This window comes from Glycine max, chromosome 11, assembly GCF_000004515.6.
Source record: "Glycine max cultivar Williams 82 chromosome 11, Glycine_max_v4.0, whole genome shotgun sequence".
In the NCBI taxonomy this organism is placed as follows: Eukaryota; Viridiplantae; Streptophyta; class Magnoliopsida; order Fabales; family Fabaceae; genus Glycine; species Glycine max.
Window position 1 is genome coordinate 18,899,605 of NC_038247.2, and position 21,792 is coordinate 18,921,396.

The 21,792-nt window shown below is 29.6% G+C and overlaps 1 protein-coding gene and 2 long non-coding RNA genes across 4 annotated transcripts; 2 read left to right on the plus strand and 1 right to left on the minus strand.

Annotated features, from left to right (window-relative positions):
* Positions 1–787: 787 nt before the first annotated feature.
* On the plus strand, positions 788–1,264 carry LOC121173062 (secreted RxLR effector protein 161-like). Its single transcript, XM_041006823.1, has one exon. It carries the CDS (start codon positions 788–790, stop codon positions 1,262–1,264), a length of 477 nt encoding a protein of 158 aa, XP_040862757.1.
* Positions 1,265–6,527: 5,263 nt separating this feature from the next.
* On the minus strand, positions 6,528–8,331 carry LOC102661528 (uncharacterized). 2 transcript variants are annotated; one of them, XR_001383352.3, is made up of 4 exons: positions 8,166–8,331; positions 7,896–8,070; positions 7,369–7,458; positions 6,528–7,100 (listed from the first exon to the last, which is right to left on the minus strand). It is a non-coding gene; the product is annotated as an uncharacterized lncRNA (long non-coding RNA). The 2 variants fall into 2 exon arrangements; XR_005887304.1 differs by having other exon boundaries at positions 7,369–8,070.
* A 5,822-nt stretch (positions 8,332–14,153) lies between these two features.
* LOC121173103 (uncharacterized) lies at positions 14,154–16,043 on the plus strand. Its single transcript, XR_005887305.1, has 3 exons — positions 14,154–14,341; positions 14,425–14,548; positions 14,799–16,043. It is a non-coding gene; the product is annotated as an uncharacterized lncRNA (long non-coding RNA).
* Positions 16,044–21,792: the final 5,749 nt, after the last annotated feature.

The following is a 21,792-nucleotide window of genomic DNA, read 5'->3' on the forward strand; positions in this document are numbered from 1 at the left end:
CTCTGTTTTCTGAAGCAGAACCAATAAATTTTGAAGATGCTATGACTGATCAGAGGTGGGTTGAAGCTATGATAGAAGAGCTTAAATCTATTGAGAAAAATCAAGTGTGGGAGCTAATATCTCAACCAAAATCGAAGAAGCCCATTGATGTGAAGTGGATGTATAAGATTAAGACAAATCCAGAAGGCAAGTATAAAGCTAGACTTGTGGCTAGAGAATTTTTACAGAAAGCTGAGATTGACTACAGAGAGGTGTTTGCACCAGTTGCTAGAATTGAGACTATTAGAACAGTAGTGGCAATTGCTAGCCTAAAGAATTGGACAATGCACCACCTAGATGTGAAGTGTGCTTTCTTAAATGGTCCTCTTGATGAGGAGGTCTATGTGACTCAGCCACCTGGATTCTCTATAGCTAGCCAAGAGTCAAAGGTTCTCAGGTTGAGAAAAGCTCTTTATGGACTTAAGCAAGCCCCAAGAGCTTGGAACAAGAAAATTGACAGTTTTATGATGAAAATTGGCTTTGATAAGTGTAGTTGTGAGTTTGGAGTCTATGTAAGATCCAAATCAGTAGGTAATATCATTATTGTATGCCTCTATGTGGATGATTTGTTGATCACTAGTGGTAATGAAAGTGAGATAGCAGAACTGAAAAGGGAATTGATGAGTGAGTTTGAAATGACTGATATGGGGTTCTATCCTATTTCCTTGGACTTGAATTCAAGAAGACTGAGAGAGGTATTTTGATGCACCAGAGCAAGTATGCAACAGAAATATTGAAGAGATTCAACATGGTTGAATGTAATTCAGCAGCAACACCAATTGAGGCAAGTCTTGTACTTGAAAATGAGGGCAAGGAAGACAAAGTAGATGCAACTGAGTTCAAACAGATTGTTGGTTCTCTCAGGTACTTGTGTCATTCAAGACCTGATTTGGAATTTGTTGTTGGACTGGTAAGTAGATATACGAAAGGACCCAGAATTCCTCATCTCCTAGCTGCCAAGAGGATTCTAAGGTTCATAAAAGGGACCATCAATACTGGAATTTTATTTCCAAATAAAGACAATAGCAACTCAGAGGAATTGGTGGGATATACTGATGCGGATTGGGGAGGAGACAGAGATGACAGAAAGAGTACTACATGTTACATATTCATGTATGGTGTAGCACCAATATCGTGGTGTTCTAAGAAGCAATCCATAGTGGCTCTATCAACATGTGAAGCTGAGTATGTTGCAGCTGCAATGAGTGCTTGTCAAGCTGTCTAGTTGGACACATTACTACAGGAATTAAAAATCAAGGAGAGTGATGGAGTGAAGCTTTTTGTGGATAATAAGTCAGCTATAAGCCTGTCAAAGAATCCAACCTCTCATGGTAGAAGCAAACACATAGAAACAAGGTTTCACTATCTTAGGGATCAAGTGAACAAAGAGAAATTGAAAGTAGAGTACTGCTGCACATTTGATCAACTTGCTGATATTTTAACCAAACCCCTCAAAGGAGAGAGGTTTAAAATGTTAAGGGACAGAATTGGCTTGATGAACTTAGGAGATCAGAATTAAGGGAGGGTGTGAGAGTTTAATTCTGTTTTGTGTGGTGTAGATTTGTTTGTACTTTGAATATAAGAGAGTAATAGAATTTTAAAAATTATGTTATAAGTGCTAGCCTAAGTGTGAAGGGTTGTTACTCTGTTCTGCTTGTATAAAAGGACATATATACATCTTAATAAAGAGGATTATTCATTCTATCATTTTTCTCAGTCTCTAATGCTATTCCTAGTGTGTAGGTGTACAATTCTTTACTTGAAAACAGTGAGTGATACACGAGTGAATGTGTGAGGGAGTGAATTGCATCTCTTGCAATTGAGTGAGGAACAGTGTATGTTTCAACACAAAAGAGTATCCTTTAAGGGTCTATTTTTTTTAAAAAAAAAATCAAAATTAAAAAAGACCCTTTTAATGATTCCTCTTGCTACGTACATGAACAACTTCATATTCATCCCATCCATCTTAGAAATAAACAAACGAATATATATTATATCAAGGGAAAGCTTCTAAATCTTAAAGAAAGTGCACGATCCTTTTCTTTCTCAATGGCTTATTTTTCTAATCATTTCTCAACATTTTTTTTATCGGCAATAATAGACATGGCTTGAAGGTGCAAATAAGGTGCAAGATCAAACTTTAGTCACGCAATGCTCTTATTCATACCTTCAAGCCAGCTACCCCTATTGTACGTTGCCGATAAATAAAATAATAATAAAAAAAAAACCATGCCTATTGTTCCATGATGCGAACAAGGTACCTATTGTAGTGCACGAGGATGCCAACCTATGCAACATAGAGCAACCTTTCGGCTATTTAGATATGAACTTGAGATACTTTGCACAATAAAAGATTTCAGCGAAGAATACTATAATCATAATATCAATGGAAAAATTATACTACAATTTTGTTACTTGAGTGTGCTGGTTTTTGACTTTTAGGAGCAGGAGATCCGTTGAGATTGGGTATTTCTTTTTTGTCTTTCATATGTAATTAAATATTTTGATTAATTTAATTAATTTTATCTAGTTCTCAATTCATATGTAATTTATTTTCTCTACTATGCTTAGTTTCTAATTTTCTGCTTAAAATATTCATAAATTAATTGTTTTAGTCCTTCTCCTACTCAAAACTCACATACTAAAAGATCACATACCACCCAAAATAAAATAAAAAAAGTCACAAAATCCTTTAATTTTTAATTACAATTAACTTTTAAACTTTTAGAATTATTTTCTATCTCAAATTTATTATAAAATCTCAAATATTTAAATAAAAATGAGAATTTTATGATTTTTTATAGAAAAGTTGATGGAATCACAAAAGTTATCTAATTTTAAACATAAAATACTTTATTAGTTCTAAATATTTAGATAATATAAAATTACGTAAAGTCTAGATTAAAGACATCGATCAAAAGCAGATCGAATTAGACCAACAATTAATCCATCATTAACTGGTTGATAATTATACAAGCCTACCTTTGATGGTCTGTAAGTTTTAACATGCCACTTTACATGTGTAATTGTTTTTGTATTTTTAAATATTTACTCAATTTATATTTCAATTTTTCCAATTCTTTTTGTAGTATTTTTCTTTATGAAGGATATAAATAACATTTATTTATATATATATATATATATATATACACGTTGCACTGATACGAATATGAGATGCAGTAGTTTTAAGTCTAAGGTATGAGTACATCATTTTTTTTCCTGCATTCCACAAAAAAAAAAAAGTACATCATTTTTTTTAACAATATTTAACAATAATTTTTTACGAGCTACCGATTCCGAGAGTATGAAATTATAAAATTCATCAACTTTCTCAAACCTTGCATGCCCGCCGCATTCGCAAATAAAAAAAAAAAGTAATTAAAAGAAACGATGTCATCACAAACAATAGCTCATATATATAAATATACTTATACAACTTAATCATTTTCTCCGAAAAAAAATAAACTTAATTTTAATTTCTTGGGTCGAATAAAGTTAAGACTTCAAAATGCTCATGTTCATCTCTGGCAGAGTTGTCTAACCCCAACTCCATCCATTGGATATTATAAAATAATGTAAGAGAGGAAAAAAAAACTAATACCATAGCATCTTATATATTTTATGTATTACTAGAGTCGCATAGCAAAGTTTATATATATAAAGCTTTATAACAGATGGTTAAACTGCATTCATAGGATTAAATTTTTGGTTTTAGGATGAGTCATATATATATTCAAAGAAGACTATCATTGTGCAGATCGTGTTACTAATTTTGTTATTGATAATAGGCATTTTTTTTTTTTGTGGAACTCTGTTCCTTCATTTTGTTCTCTTGACTATGCCTGTGATATTAGAGGGCAGCCTCAGTATAGGATCACTTCTCATTAGCCTGGATTTTGGCCTAGCCCCCTCAGGTTGTTCTGTCTTTTTTTCTTTTGTTTTTTTTTGCCATCTATAAAGTTAAGCTGGTTTGGGTGGTGGATTCTTTGCGCTTAGGATGCCAATCTAGTTGGAATGTTAGATTGAATCTAACTATTTCTTCCATCATTTTTTTTTTAAAAATATTCACAATGCAAAAATGATAGTACTACATTATTTTTGTAACGAATAAGAAGAGAAAATTAATCCAAACAAATTGCTTGACCAATTATGACAAATGCTTCTCAAGTTGCAAAGGAAACAAGGAGGGAATAATAATATGATTATGAAGATCAGATAATTGTTTCTTGTTAGGTCCCCCACCAGATCCCCATGAGAGATATGGTGACTGAGGTGCGACCTTTATTCCCTAGAGTTCACACCACGTACGTGCCCGTGCTAATTATATTAGACACATGTCTCTCGTGTATCGAGCCCCACATATCCAAACTTTCATCTAGATATCTATATATGGGTTGGCTGTGTCTAATCTTGTTTTGGACCTTTTAAGATGAGTACTTAATTTGAAACATAATTGATGGACAAAGGAAAATTAAACCAATTAATAAACTTTAATTTATGTGTAAGTTGACATTGTTGTTTCTTACTGTTTTGTTGCTTACTTTCCAAAGGCTTTGGATTAGTCATGAGTGGTGTTGTCTTGATTCTTGTTTCGGTTGTCATTCCCTCAAGTAAAAGAGATTCTGAAGATAAAATATGTAAGCAACTAATCATTATCATTCGTTTTAAGGTGAGAAAAAGCTCTTCTTTTTGGTGGTTATGTAACATACAAATTAATATTTGCAACTTGTCCATAATTGCGCAATTAACAATGAAAAATTTGCAATAACGTAAAATTTGTCACATATATTTGTCCTTGAAAATGTAATAAAATTTCAAGTAGCTAGCTAGTCGTCAATTCATTCAATTGTACAAATCAACTGTTGAATCAGCTGAATGGACATTTATTATTGGACATTAAGTAGACATGTATTTGACAAACATCGTAGTTGTCTCATGCCTCATGATGTAGAGGCAATTTTATGTTTAAACATGATTTATAAGAAACCAGTAAGTCACTTGTGGGTACGGGCCGATTTGATTTATGCGTTTTTTTTTTCCTGACAACTTATATGAAACAAGCATTGTACGTTAAAACACATCTATATTTAACGAGATAAAACAGTAAGATGAAGTTCCTTGGGAAGAAGCAATTACGATGCGAATTTTTATATTACAAAAGAGTAGTCATATATATAATTTATATTTAGTGAATTACAGACAATAATGAAAAGGAAAAGAATATAAAATTTAGAGTGAATTAAATGATCAACTTTACTTATGATCATCACCAGACTTGAATTCTCCATCCAAATATCTACAAAAAAGATTCTTTGATGTTGTGGCGAGGTCCCAGGATCGCATTGGAGGATAAAATGATGTCGTTAACAAAAAGATTGTCTGCTTAACCTATAGTGTCATGATGTTATATAGCTAAGTTCTCTTTAATATTTTTTATCAAAACATTTTATTTAAAACTACTACTAGAGAAACGCTGAATAACAACCGAAATCAGTGACCAGTGAAATTTATTTTTGATTATGGCTTTGTCATGTCCCCAAGTAAGCATTTCCAATTCATGTACCCACCTATGCATTTTAAATCTTAATCTTGTTGGTTATCCATATCACATTTCATGAGTATTTCTTTTTATATAAATATATAAATTAAAAAAAACAAAAAAAAAAATACATTTTGCATTGGTTCTAACTTGCAGTTCTCTATCAGGTTGATTAGTATTCATAAATACAATGAATTGATATATACTTTATACCCTAAATCACACTATTAAATTAATGAATACCGATCATTGAATCAATCTTTATGGCTGGTTACTGGAACGACCTTTGCATACCAGTCACTAAATCAGTCATTATGGATCAGTCACCAAATCAGTCATGTGGTCCAATTGCGGAATCAGCCATTATAGAACAGCTACCAAAGTTATAGCGACTAAGCAAGGTTAGTCACCGAATTAGATAGCAACTGATTTGCTTATATATCAGTCCCTATTTACCTATTTTCTTGTAATTATCTTTTATCTTTTATTTTTTCTCTTTGATATTTAGTTTCTTATACACTCTTTGATCAACTTCGGTCACATTGCATCTATTAGCTTCTCAATTTTTACTCTATTCAGTTTTGAGCTTTACATTTATTTGTCACTCTATATTACTCATCGTTGTTAATTGTGCAGTTGTGCTTTCCAATTCATTGTTCTTCTTCTTACTTTGTGCTATGATCTTCTTTTACTCAGCTTCTATCATTTTTCATCCTACATTTTTTTTGTCTCCCATTTCTTTTCACTGTATAAACATCTAGTTATAATAATGGCTTTACAATTGCAATCCACATGTTCGCTATTTTTTCTTGCATCCTATATATATGTTCATTCTTTTTTTTGTGTATTAAATGTATTTTTTGCATTGTATTCCATTGTTGAGAGCATTATTTTTTTTTCATTTTTTCTTATTAACTTTTTTCGTATTAATTAGAGTATTGTGATAGGATTAAACACCCCATCCAAAATCCTACACACTACGCCAAAAAAGGCTATAGTTTATATTTATTTTTTACATAGATAGCGCTTTTGAAGCGCTATGAAAACAGACGATGTCTTCTTTAAAGAAATGCTATCTATGGTATTTTTTTAAAAAAAATAGTTTGATTTATGTACATTCGACGCATTCGAAGAAACATGCCAATGTTACATATTGAAGTATTCTGGAAGATTCTAAATTACACCATAAGGAATATATATGTTTTACTTTCTTTTAATAACGTCATTTATGTTTTCATTGTTATAAGTTATACATAAATTGAAGAGATATACATATAATATTGTAAAATTCTAATCTGTAGCACATTTTAAAAAATAATAAATTAAATTGATCATGTTAAAGTTAACATAATATCCAACACTAACATGGGAAAAATTGTCAATTATAAAAGTGTAGCACAAGACAAAAAATATTTATAAAACATACATGGAGAAGATAATTGGCAAACATTGGCTTGAACATATTGAGCTCAAAATGACCATTTGATCCACCCACTGTGACTGCAACATGGTTTCCCATGACCTGAAATATGTGAATAATGACACCAAAATGAGAAACAACAAACTCTCAAAACCATTTACGTTGACCAACCATTTTAAACCAGAGAATGACTTCAATTTTTTTGCTTCAAGAGAATGACTTCTTTGCATTTAAATGGAGGGAAGACACATTAATTAGTAGTGGTACATGTACAGAAAACCAATGAATATGTATAAAGTTAATAGACCCCTCAGTAAAAGGCATTAAATTGTTAACCAATAAATACATGTGGATGAAGAATAGTACTTACGAGTAAAATAGACATAAAAGATGAGAACTTGTAGAACGATGGGTTCTTAATCCACAAGCAAAAGATTGCCAATAGCTTGGATGACTTCAACTGCAACAATAGTCAAGATTATTACTAACAAAAAAAGAACACCAATACTAATTACCAGTCATTTCTGTTGCAGATCGATAAACGAAAAACAGAGTTCTATTAGAAGCATTGCATTAGTCGTAAAAAGCATAAGCATTGGCCAAATAGGAATCAATAATCATTCATCAAATATGACAAGTAAGAAAGCATGAATCACTCTTTGTGGTTCAAATCAAGCATAATGTTATTATGTGTCAGACTTATAGTCACTAACTTTTGTTAGCATAAGTAGTCAGGCAGGACATATGTGTTCTATACTACATATAGAATCAATATTTATGTAAATTACAGCACCAGAATTCTGTTATCCATGGAATTGAGTGTCACAGCACCTCAATTGCTACTTATAAATAGCTCACTATTGTAATAAAGCAGATAGTTTTTAATGAAAATCATACCTTCTCCTTCCTTTCTTCTGGTTGTTCCTAACAGAAACCAAATTGAATCATACCTTCCCATTGTTCTTCTAAAACTTCCTCACATTTGTAAACTGGTTGGGCAGCCTAGACAAAGTACCCTCCTGCCCTTATCAATTGAGTGTTTGTCAATTTCCCTTGAAATTCCTCTAGTTGTCTTTCCATCGCATCAACAATACCAATTTAGAGATTTTCAGCCTCAAATCTTAAGGAGTTTTCAATCTAAATAGTTAACAAAAAGTAGAAGCTAACCACAATAGTCTCACAAGAAATTACTTGTGACCAATGATGATCTGATGAGAATTCCCTTCTTGCATTCAGATTGAATTTGTTCACTTGTTAGAAATTAGCCCATCGTCATTTTGTTTAGATTAAAAGAGTTTCACCATTAGAAATGTAAGTTACCTTGATGCATCAAAGTCTGTCTAATCTAATGACGCCACTTCCAGCTACTGAAAGTGAAAGCAACCTTTATGCCTATCACTACAAAACAAACTCCTTGGAAATACCTCCATCGGATACCCCCAGGGCTTTTTCTAAACACACCTCCCATCTTACCTTGTATACCTCCTTACACTCATTATTTTTCCAACTATATCCTTTTTTTTTCAGAAGTTAGTACACCCCCTTCTTTGTCCCCTTTATTCTTTCTTTCGTTCCATATTATCTCATTGTCATCTTCACCGAATGAAAACATGCAAACGAGTAACACTAAAACTCCAAAACCTTTTCAAGGATTATGATTAGGAAAATCCCTTGCCCAAACTCTCTCATAGTAATTCAGAAAAGTTCGTGTAGTGAACCTAGCCATGTTAATAAAAGATGGAAAAATTTCTTTTAAAATTTAATTTATGCTTCTTTATTGTTGGGCCGACCTTAGATCCCCAAGTCCAAGGTGTTAACCAAACCATATGAGATATCTGGTTCTCATGTACTGCTTGTTGCTACCAGTTGCATTTGAAACACAAAATCTTGCTTGTGTTTTGATTTAACACCTCTCTAAAGAAAAGTAAACACCAATTATTCAGTAAACACTAAAAAATGGAATAACAATCGTTGATAAGAAGTTTAAGTTTCTTACCTTCTCACCGAGTCAATTACAGGATAACATCTGTATGGATGCTTGCATCAAGAATTGAACTTACTGCATCTGATATAAGAAAGTGAATGGGAAAGTTTCATAAATTATAATTGTTACCAAATATGCAGCAAGGATGAGTCAAAATTTCTATGAAATATAGGAAAATAATGAGTTTTTGTGGGCATGTCGATACTCAAATTATTTCTAATATAGAATTAAGAGGTGAAATCAAATATTGTTTCTCAAATAGCATTGGGAAGATATCTAATGAATTGGCTTCAAAAATGGCTAAGAAATAATTTATAGGGATATATCGTACTTCATCTACGTTTCAAATCAGATATGGTGGGTAGAAAACATAGACAATCAGAACCCTCATACCTATTTTTTAGAGTTCTCATCTGAAAGGAAAATTCTGGGTCATTTTCAAAATTAAAAAAATTAAGTAGTTTCATTTCATCACAATTAAAACAAACTAAAGGTAAAATTATTCAAAATGATTACTATTTGAACCATTTTCCAATGCCCCGGGAACTTCACCTCACCTATTAAGAACTTATTTTATTTCTTCACATTTCTCATTCTCGGAGTACTATTCAAACAAACAAAAAAAATGAGTAAGCAAGAGAACATGTTAATGGGAATGATCTCTAACCGAAGGCTCAAATCCTAAGATGATTAAGTAAGTTTTGTAAGGTATAATTATGATATTGAAGAAAGTTCATACCAAAGTGGATTAAAGGTTGCATAAAAAAAAGGTTGTTTTACTTGAAGACAATTTGGAAAACCCAAATTCACATGACCAAGAAGCATTTATGGTGGAGGTGGCTTCGTTTTCTTTGGAGACTTTATAGATATGTATACATGAATGTGAAGATGTGATTATGATTGTTGTTTCTTTATTCGCATCAAAGTCTAAAAAGTTTATTTTTATAGAGTTATATTTGTTTACATGCTTAAATGCATGTATGGAAAAGTTTTGAGTAGCTCTAATGTTGTATAGCATAAGTTTATGTTATAATGGAGCGTCATACTATATATGTGTGTGCTAGCTAATATCCATCCTAGTTGGAATGCATTAGTATTCAATATAAAAAATTTTGAACTATAAAATCATTAATTATTTTGTTTTCCAAAATTTAATTTAATGATATTATGATATTTTTTCATTTAATTTAAAAAATAAAAATATTTTTTTCTCTCTCCTATCTTTTTTTCACGATTCTCTCCTATGTATATGAGAAATATTTTTTTAAAAGTTAAATGATAAAGTACAATAATATCATTGAATTAAATTTTGAATCTATTAGGAAGAGGATAGACTATTTCTGATTTTGTGTATTGAGATCATCTTAATCTATTAAGGTTCTTATTATCTCTAAATGAGTCAAACTGATTTTTACTCATTAAACACTTATTAGTTTTATGTTGCCAATCTATTGGATACACTAAATTAGATCACTTGTATTGAGTCAATCTAAATGTAAATAATTAATATAAATGGTAATATAATATGTAATCCATATTAATTAGAAATTATTAAGGCTTAATGCAACTAAAGCTTGAGTTTTTGCTTTAAAAAAAAAACTAAAACTTGAGCTTTAAGTCTATCAACATTTGCTATTAGTTTTTCAAAGTAAAGAAGGTCACACATGTTGCCTAAAACATCCCACTTATCTAGGCATGGCAACGGGGCCCGTCCCGGACCCGCCCCGATTTTGACGGGGAAAATCCGAGTTGATCGGGGTCAGGGTCGGGGTCGGGTTTTTCCCGATAGCCAAATTCGGGTTCGGGGTCGGGGATGGGATTCTTAATACCTGCCCCGAATCCGTCCCCAAAACCGTCCCGCTAATAATTAATATATATAACACATTGAAATATGAAACTATTAGATTGAATTTTATGTTAGTGTTTAATTGAATTTTATGTTTTATTTAAAATTATATTTTTTATTTTATGAAAAATTATATTTTTTTAATAAAATTTTATAAAAATGTCGAGGGCGGGGCGGGCGGAAAAAACCCGACCCCCGTCGGGGACGGGGATGAGGGGTGTATTTACACCCTTGTTGGTTTCGGGGACGGGGACAGAGGCGGGGAGGGAAATGGGGAGTCGGGGCGGGGGTGGGGTAAACAAAACCCGACCCCGACCCGCTCCGTTGTCATGCCTACACTTATCACTCTTTTATTTAAAGTTAAAAAAATATCTTCTTAAGTTTTACTTTAGGTCTCAAATTTTGTTCTACCATCCATAGTTGGTCCTCCCATGGTTAACATAATAAGATTGTTACATTTAATAATAAGAGATTAATTTTCATTTAAATTCAGTGTTAATTTTTTTATATTAGTAACTATTAAAAACTATTTTAAATATGACAATAAAAGTAATTTTATAAAATCAACAGCCCAAGCAAAAAAATTATAATTAAATGATCATATATTTTCAGCATATTTTAAATAATTTTTATAATAATAATTTTTAAAATTTTAATTAAAATATTTTTAACTCATTAATCATGTATATTTTCTTAAACAATCAACATATCACAATTAAAATTAATTTTAAATAAATACCAAAAAATTTGTATATACTAATCTTTTTTCTAGTTCAACCCACTTGGTCATATTAATTATATGTTCTCGATTTGTTTCATGACTCTTAAGTTTGGAACCAAGATTCTTCCAATCTTTAGTCCCTTCATTTGCTAGTTGACTAACATTTGTTGAACCAAATAACTTACAGCAAAAACAATACACTTTGTCTAAATCTTTAGAATAAACTAGTCATCTTCTATCATATTTTTTTTTTCATTTGACAATGTTCATTGATAACATGATGAATAGAAATATCTATTATTTTCATCTTTTGGATATTGAAAATTGTCATGTCTGATAGGACCCTTTTCTATCATTAAATCTCTAAATTTTCCATCAATATTTTTTCATAGTCTTGGGTCATAAATATTTGTAGGTACTTCACTAGAAGTGTTATTATGCTCAACATTCTCTTCTACTCCTATTTCTAAAATATTATCTTCTAGTTCTTCATTGAAATTATGACTATTTGTGTTGTCAGTATTATTTATAGGTGGTTGTTCTATCACGTTTTCATCATTGTCAGTATCATCTCTAGGTAGTTGTTCTACATCGTTGTCAGTATTATCTATAGGTGGTTGTTCTATAACATTTTCCTCGTTGTCAATATGATCTATAAGTGGTTGTTCTATCACATTTTTACCTATTGAACTTGTTTCTGCGTCATTTTTATGAATAATAACAAATTTATCAAGGGCACCACGTTGAGATTCAATTAGCTTTTCAACTTTTCGTTTTTTCATCAATTTTTTATAACCAGATTCATACTTTCTATTTGACATTTTCTTTTGTAAATAATCAAAATAAAAAAATTAACTAAATATTAAAGAAATCTAAATAAACTAAACTCTAAAATAAATATAGAAAATGATGATCGATGAACAGAACGATAGAACCTGGAATTGGAAACAGACAGAGATTTTGTTGTTTAGAGGTTGTATCAGGCGCAAGGGTACTACGTGATATGTGTTATATTACTGCGTATCCAGAGTCATGTCCATGAAATGAATCGTTTTACCAATCCACTGGGATGGAGATGAAAGACTCCCTACACGGGACACCAAGATGTATGCGGTTTATAGGCGTTCAGAATCTAGACGATGTCAAATTCAGAAAAGTTGAGCCGCGGAGACAAAGTTTGATCAATAGATAATAGGTTTCATTCAAGGAAAGGAGAAGAATAATTTTTTTTTATGAACAGAGGAGATGAAAAAACATAAAAAATGGAGTCTCGAGAGTGAAATACATTAGTTAGGAAATTGGGATGGGTTAAAGGAAAGTTAATAAGGATTTACTTTTTTGGGATAAATCAGTTAAAATTTGTTAATAGTTAGTAATAAAAAAATTTTAGGGGCTTAAAAAAATATTTTTTTTTTGGGCCTTAGGCTGATGCCTAATTTGTCTTGCATCTTGCACGGCCGTATTCTTGGGGGAAAGGTTGTGGCTCCTGGGTTTATTGACTCACGTTCATTTCATTTCTGGTGGCCTGCAGGTTTTGTACAAGTTCATTTTATGAGTGATTCTGTTTAGTGTTTTTATGTCATTTTTCTCTTCAAATCGGCACTCTTATGCCTTATAACATTTTAGAGTCATTTGTAAGTCTCATAAATATCAAATATCTAGTTTATGCATAGGCATATTACTGCTCATTGTCTACAATCCTAAAATCATTGGTAATGTAAAGAGTAAATGATCCATTTTGGTACTCAAAAGCTTTTTGGAACTTCAATTTATCAATTTGGTACTACAACCATACTTTTTTTATTTTTTTATATCAGAATAGGCAAAAAGTCACCGTTTATATGGACCAAATTGATGTCATTCAATGGCCCAGGATCATTATTTAAGGAATAACTTGTTGCAACTAATCTTTTAAGGACACAATTGATGTTCTAAAAATCATTCCAGGATCAAATTAGGGTATGTTCAATATAAATGTATGTGTTTTCTTTGTCTTAATCTAATTTTTGTTTCCTGCTATCTAAGAAATCCTTGCAAACCTACCTTGTATCCATTGTTTATAAATGTATCGTGGGTACATATGATGCAGGTGAAACTTAGAGGAGCGAATGAAAAGGATGAATTTGTTAGAAGGATCAAAGATGCAGTTCAGAGTAAGCCTTGGAGTTCATGCATGTTTTCACTTTTCCTTTTCTCTTTTGGGTTATATGTTTTTGACTTTTCTCACTTCTTTGAAGGAGATAATACACACAAAACTTTTAATTTCTTGTCATTCTTGTTCGTGTGTTTGCTCAAATAGAAAGCGCCTTCCATTTTCCAGACTTTGTAGTCTGAAGTTATAGATATCACGTCTAAATGTAACATTGATGCAAACAAAGAAAGTAGATGATACTAGCAGTTACATTTTCTTAAGTCGTCAATCAGCTCTTTAATTTCATTAGCACTTGAATCTTTATTCTTAATCCAACCCCATTAAATATCTGGGTCTCACTTTGGTGCTTCTGTTAAATATGATCACCCCACTTTGGTTAGCTTTCAAAAGATTTTCATCATTCTTTCTCTTGGCAATAACAAGAAATATAATGAGTGATGGTGTTTTGTTAAATATACACAAATAAGTTCATCAAGTGGAAACAATTTTGTATTATAGTACCTGAGGCATACTTTCCTAATCCATTAACTTTAGGCACAAAAGAAGGTTCCTGGATTTTGGGTGGCGGTGGAACAATGATCTGTGGGGAGGAGATTTGCTAGCAGCCTCTTGGATTGATGATATTACACCTAATAATCCTGTGAGGAATATAATGTTACCTTTTATTTGAACATCTTCATCCATAGGAGGGCTATACAATCTTATTTTGAAGAATATAAGCAGGTTTGGCTATCAAGAATGGATGGTCACATGGGTTTGGCTAATTCAGTGGCACTAATGTTGGTCGGGATAACAAATTTAATAGATGATCCAAAAGGAGGAATTGTAATGAGGACTGCTGTTGGAGGTAGTAATTTATTTCCTTCATGTGTAAATGAATGAGGTGAATTTTTAAAGAACATAAGTCCATAAATAGTTGAACCTTCCTACAAGTAAAATGGGATTACCTTGAAAATTTTCCATCATATTTTTGCATATCCTTCATTTTAATTAACCATGCTTCATTTTGGCTTCGTGAATCTCAAAATCTAAAAGACTTAGGTGTATGAACTTTTGAGTATCTGCATTTTCATGATGGTTTTCTGGATGATATGTAGGAGTCTTGTGATTGTTGTTTTAAGTCAATGAAGCATATTAGCAAGTCCCGTTGCAATCTCAAGTGAGTCTAGCATTCTTGGTACGAAGTTATTACTCTCCTGTATGTCAGCCTGGATTAAATGTTTTTTCCAACATGGACTGCTTGTTTTGTGGTTGTTATCCTATAGCCAATTCTATTGCATCTATGGACTATGGTAACTACTAACTGCTAATTTAATTTCAAGATTCTTGTGAAATATATGATTTGATATGTTTTAATTACAATAGTTTAGTATAGTATGGGATTATTTCCCTTATAACTCATTATTTAGTTTCCTTATTTTATATAATGACCAAGTAAATAATTCTTACAGGTTTTATATTATCTAAACTAATATAACATTACTAATTATTGTATTGGTCATTTTTGTCATGCAAAACCTACTGGATTGCTCATTGATTCTGCAATGAGACTTGTTGTCTCACAAATTCCAGATCATTCAGCAGATGACCGGAGGGAAGCATTGCTTAGAGCAAGCAATCTTGCTTTGACAAGGGGTGTAACAACAGTTGTTGATATGGGAAGATACTTTCCTGGGGTTACAGCAGATCTCTCTTGGGAGGATTTTTCAGGTTTTAGTATCATAGTTTGCATTTTATGTGAAAAGTTTACTATGCAATTATAAGGCCTATGATATGGTATGCAACTATAATGTCATTACTCATTTGATCTAGGTAACCAATCCCATCTAGGTAACCAATCCCACCTGGTGGGAAATGGATTTTGTTATTGTTGTTCTTGTTTTAATACAATAGAAGAGAAATATTTGGTGATGTGATATTATTCTATCTGACATAACGCTCAACCTTGAGAACTGTGGTTGACATTTCCTATTTATTTGCTCAGTTATCTATGATGACCTTCGCTCATGTTTATTGTTTTTGTGAATTGTACAGATGTTTATCTATGGGTCAATTCTATGTCAAAAATGAAAGTTAGAGTGTGTTTATTTTTTCCATTGGTGACATGGTCATGCTTAGCGGTATGACTGCTTTCTGACTTTTGCTGCTTTTTTTTTTCTTTTTGTAGTATAATTTCATTCTCTGCCTCAAATTTTAGAGCTTATTTATGTGTCTATTTACTTTATTTCTCTCCCATCTTTCTGTGTTGTTTGCAAATGAAACTATTCACTTATCAAGAAGAAAAATGAAAATGAAATTCTCTCCAACATTGCTTGTGTTTGTTTTCAACTTATTTGAGGAAATTTAATTAATGGGTAGACGATTAGACATTGATATTAGTTTCAGTTATAAATATCAATTTTCATTTAATTATTTTGTGCTTATTTAATTCTAGGAGAACGGCAAAAAGATTAACTAAGTCTGGGACTTTGAACTTGTTGTTTGGAACATCACACAGAGAAATGTCATAGGGTTCATTCCAGGTTTTTATCACATCAGACAACCTAGAATGTGGCAAACTACTAAATAAGTTATAAAAGAATATATCCATAGCAAAGCGTAAATCAAATATTTGGAGTTCATAATTTAATAATACCCTGGTCTAAATTGTCCAAGGATTAAAACTTCCTTCCAGTAGTAAAGCCTTATGTAAGAAGACTTAGACATCAATGTAAACTTAATAAGCTTCAAATGACTTGCAATAAAATCCAAATTCTGAATACAGCCCCTAACCAAGGCTATGGGAATTGAGGAATTTTTACAAGAATTCCATTAAAATCGAATATATAGGCTTGAAAAAAGAAGAACCCTAACAACTTGTAAATCATGAAATTTTGTAAGTTATTGGGTACTTATAGCTGGTCAAAGATATATCGCAAAGCATGTGCTTAACAATGCTTGAGGACTAGAATTTTCGAAAAAATTGTCAGACTACACATTCTCTTTCTTATCTTTCTCTAAATTACATAAGTTTGTTAAAAAATTTCCAAAATGTTCACTACCCCGACTTCCCTACAGGCCTTTTTTTAAAATTAATTTATATGTTTAAATTTTTATTTTAATTTAAATTATTAAAATAATATAAATATTATAGTATATAAATATATTTTTAATTGATTTTAAAAATACTCTTTTATTAAAATAATTTTTTTAATAAGAAAATAATATTATTAAATATAATTACTTATCTTGTATTATTTAATTTATATAAGACATTTTGTAGCTGAACATTTTTTTTTTAAATATGAATTTTGTCTAATAATATATTTGCTTTAGTAAAAAAATTAAAACTTTTAATATTATTATGTTACTAAATATAATTTGTTTGTTTGTCATTAGATTTTTTTTTAAATGATAATATTTTTTGTCTAATAATTTATTTATAGAAGAACATTATATTACACTTAAATGATTACATTTGATCAAGGAAAAATTTAAGATGAAGGCACGTTAAAACAATTATTTCTGTTATGATCAACATTGACAGATTTATAACAAGCACCCATAATGATAATGTGAGAACACAATAAGTGTTTAGCATGATATTCACTCCAATCACACTTTTGGGATTGTAACATTACTCTAACTTCCCGTGAACATAAATTTAGCTAAAAAAAATATACATGTAACTAAAAAATTATACTATAATCTCAAATTTTTTTATTTTTCTTTATCTATATATATCTCTTAAAAAAATTATTAAAAATTATAAAAATTATTTTAATAAAAAATTGGAGAAAATAATTATTTTAAAAAATGTTAATTTTTTAATAAAGCAAATATATTATTAGACAATTTTAATAATTTTTATTTGTATTATTTTAATAATTTAAATTAAAAAAAGTTAAACATAGAAATTAAAAAAGAAAGAGGTTTGTTTAGAAGTCGGGATGGTCAAACCCTATTTCTCAATGAATATAGAAATGTAGTGTACATTGAAAAACTTTTTACAAACTTATGTAATTTGAGAAAAGATAGGAGAGAGAAAGTGTAATTTGAGAAATTTGCCAAAATTTTTCCTTTAATAGATATTCAATGACCACCGTTAGTGGCAGACATCTTCCATAATAAATTATGGGTTTAAATACGTTTTTAGTACCTCAAATTTTTTGGTTTTGGTCCTTAATTTTTTTTTTCAGTCCCTTAATGTCGAAAAAAGTCTTTTTAATTCCTCCATATTGATTTTTGGTGGTTTGGATGCATAATTTGTGGTGATTTTTTACTACTTGATGGACTAAAAAGAGTATTTTTCAAGATTGAGGACAAAAAAAGCAAAATTTAAATTTTGCAAACATATTTAAGCCTAAATTATAATTTCAACTTAATAATAGCTGAAGTGTCTTAAGTAGGACTGCTGCATAGTATAAAACACATGCAAATTTATATTATAGTATTTGATTTTAGCTTCTTATCTCAATGCAACCATTAGACCTATATAACATGAAAGATAATATCACTTATTCATATATGCTCTTTTTAATAAGATCTTTTTATCATGGCACAAATGGATTACATAGTAATTAAGTCGGATACAATGATGTGTGTTTGGATTGACCGGACAATTGCTAATTCTTAGGATTGGCAAAATTGACCTCCTGATGGGCTAGTCCGACTAACCCACAATTAGGGCTAAGCTAGGCTCAAAAAAGGTAGCCCAAATAGAAATAAGTATTTTTTGCCCAACCCATATAGCCTGACAAGACAAATGAACTTGGGTAGAGCTAGGCCAATTAGTAATATATAATAAATATTAAATAAAATGTAGTAACTTATGAATATAATTTATAATTTTATATTACATTTTATATTTTTTTAAAAGGCAAAATATATTCATTAAACATAAAATAAGTGTTCACAAGAAGTGATAATCCCAAAATAATATTATTAATTTGAGTATCCGGTGAGCATAATTTAAATGGTTTTGTCAATACTTGTTAGGTGGCATAAATGCATAACAAATAATTGTTTGCCTTTCAATTTTTTTTGTATATAGAATCAATTTTTTAACTTTTTTTTATTAATTTCTAAATTAGTCTGAATAGACCTGGTGGTCTAGAAGTCCGACATAGGGCTGAGCTAAGCCTAAGAAATTCTAGCCCAAAAAAAAATATAGATCGAGTTTAGGTTGATCCATTTTCATTGTTTGACCCGATGGACCACCCTAGATCGGACTAGCACATCCCGTTTGTCAACCCTACTAATTTAGAGAATGATTACAATACAGATAATGAATGAGAATACAAGATGATGTAGATCTTACCTCGTGTTGTTTCCATTGATCAATCATGTTTACTTACACTTAAACAAATTGTCAATATAAATTTATATATTTGTTTTCGTCAAAATCTAAAGAATGTGTGAATTGTTAAGTAATAAAGTATCATGTTCTAACAATCTATCAAATCAAAACCAAATTGACATACTTTTATAGTGAAATAAGTAGGATGCATGAATAATGAATTTACTTGAATACAGAAAAAAAAAGCATTCATTATAATAGTATGAAAAGTTAAATATTATCTTATAATATGAAAATATATTGTTAATGCAGAAAAAGAAGAAATAAATTAATTGTTATTAGTATTTATAAAGTAAAAAAATAAATGTGTATGATTAAAGATTTGAATTAATTATAAATAAGAATTAAATTGTGTAATTGTTTTAAATAAAAATTATATATTATAAATTTTACTATGCAATGTTAACATAATAACCTCAACTATATTTATTTTGTAAAAGGCAATATTAATTATGTTTTAAATTCCTATATATGTTTCACAATTTTTTTATTGATCACTGCACAAACGTAATCCAAATGTGACCTTAATAAAACACTTCAACTCTTCCGGCGATATGGGCTTCTCAGTTGACCCAACAAGGAAGACTTGAAAAACTTGAAAGTGATGATTTTAAAAATAGTGTGTTTAAAGTATTACCGCTCTTTATTTAATAGTTTTGAATTATGATTATCTATGTGAACTTAATATAATTGGTGTGTAATGTCTCAAAATATTTTGATAAAAAAAACTATATTTATTTTAATTTCATATTTTAAATATTGATATTTTGTTAATTATAGATTTTTTAATTATGTTTTAAATTCTTACATACATAGGCAAATGATTATAGTCCGTTGTACGGGTAAGACAACTATTTCTATAAATTCAATCATATTCGAAAAGACGATTTTTTTTTTAATCTTTACTTTCCATTGACAATTACTTGCTGCTTGGGCCGCATTAATCATTTTTTGGTGGCACGTTCATTTAATCTTGTGTACAAGTGCAACCTTGATATTTTTTTCAGTACAGACAAGGGTGTGAAGAAACCGGACGCTCAACAAAAATCACTGTCTCTTTCAATGTACTTCGTAAAAAATATCTAAGTGTTGTGGTATACTATTATTAATAATTATTAATGTTATTAATTATTATTATGAGTTTAATTTCTATACCGTTATTGGTCATTCAATCATAATCACTATTTAAATTATTTTAAGATAATTTATTTTAAAAATAAATAAATTTACCATATATGATAAATTATGATTGAATGATTTTATAAAAAAATTTATATTTTGAATATATAACTTTTTTTATTATTATTATTATTACATAAATTAGAATAATTATGTTAGATAAGAATATTTTTATACTAATAATGATTGACACAAGCAATGATGACTTGTGTTTTTTAATAAAATAATTTAGGATTCAAATAATTAGCATGAAATAGATTATGTTAAAAAAAATATTTATTTTTTATGTGTTCACATAATAAATTTATTTTGTACCAATATCATAAAAAAAAAACATTTTTATGAGCTATGTCTCAACAAGAGTACTTATTTAAGTTTTTTTTTCAGCATATGAGCGTCTTAGAAGTTTTTTTTACCCTCTTCATTATTTCAATTTATTATTTTTATATTTAGTTATAAATTGAATTTCAATGGTTTTAAAAGCAACTAATAATAATTTAAAATATTTTTTTTATCGTAGTATAAATTTTTTATGGTGATTTTAAAATATAATTTATTTATTTAAAATATTTTTATTAATTTTAATTACAACAATCGTTTATAGATTTCAAGGCATTTTTGAGTTCTATAAAACATTTTTTTTTGGAGCGCATAAGCTTAAAATAATAGTTAGGTATTGCTAACTACTGTCCTAACAGCACACAAATTAAGGAATTAAAAAGAAAGTTTTTTTTTTATTGAAAATCATATAAAAAAATACGGTCTAAAATCATACAGGAGTTCATTTTTACACATTTAAATAATAATAAAACTTTTATCATAAAAAATAAAATAAAAATCACTTTTACTTAACCATTGTGGTAAGATAATGGTTAGCGTATTGATTATTATTGAACTTGTCTGGATAAGTTATTTTAGAAACATTTTCAAAGAAAAGAAAATAAGAACAAAAGGATGAGAGATGAATTTCTTCATAAATTAAAATGAATTCTCCATTAATTAATTATTAGTTAATTTGTAAAAGTTTTTACAAGATGAGAGAATATTTACTGTATGATATAAACAAGGAGGAAAATAGGTTATGTTTTAACAACTTTACACTGTTATCTCATCATCATAGATCACCATATATGGTAAATTTTGTTGAGTTTTATAATTTTCCTTTAGTCTCTCTATATAAGATTCTTTTTAGGAAAATACTATACATTTTATAAGATCTTTTTTAATTTTCAAATGTATTAATTATTTTTTCTTAAATTAAAGTACCTTTGATTGATTAACAATTTTTAACCAAAAATTAATAAATGCTAAAATTTAATGAAACCAACTCTTTCTCTCCTTATATAAGATGGGAGAATTCACTCATTTAAATTAGTTATTTTCTCTTAAAACATTAATTAATTAGATGAAAAAATTGATTAATTTCAAAAAACTTAATAGTAATTCGAAAGAAAAATACAAATAATTAATAAATTTAATATGATTAATTAATTTAAGTACTTTTCTTAAAGGTGTGAATTACTTAAATAAGTCTTGTAAAAAAAGGACAAATGAAGTAAACATCTTAGAACACA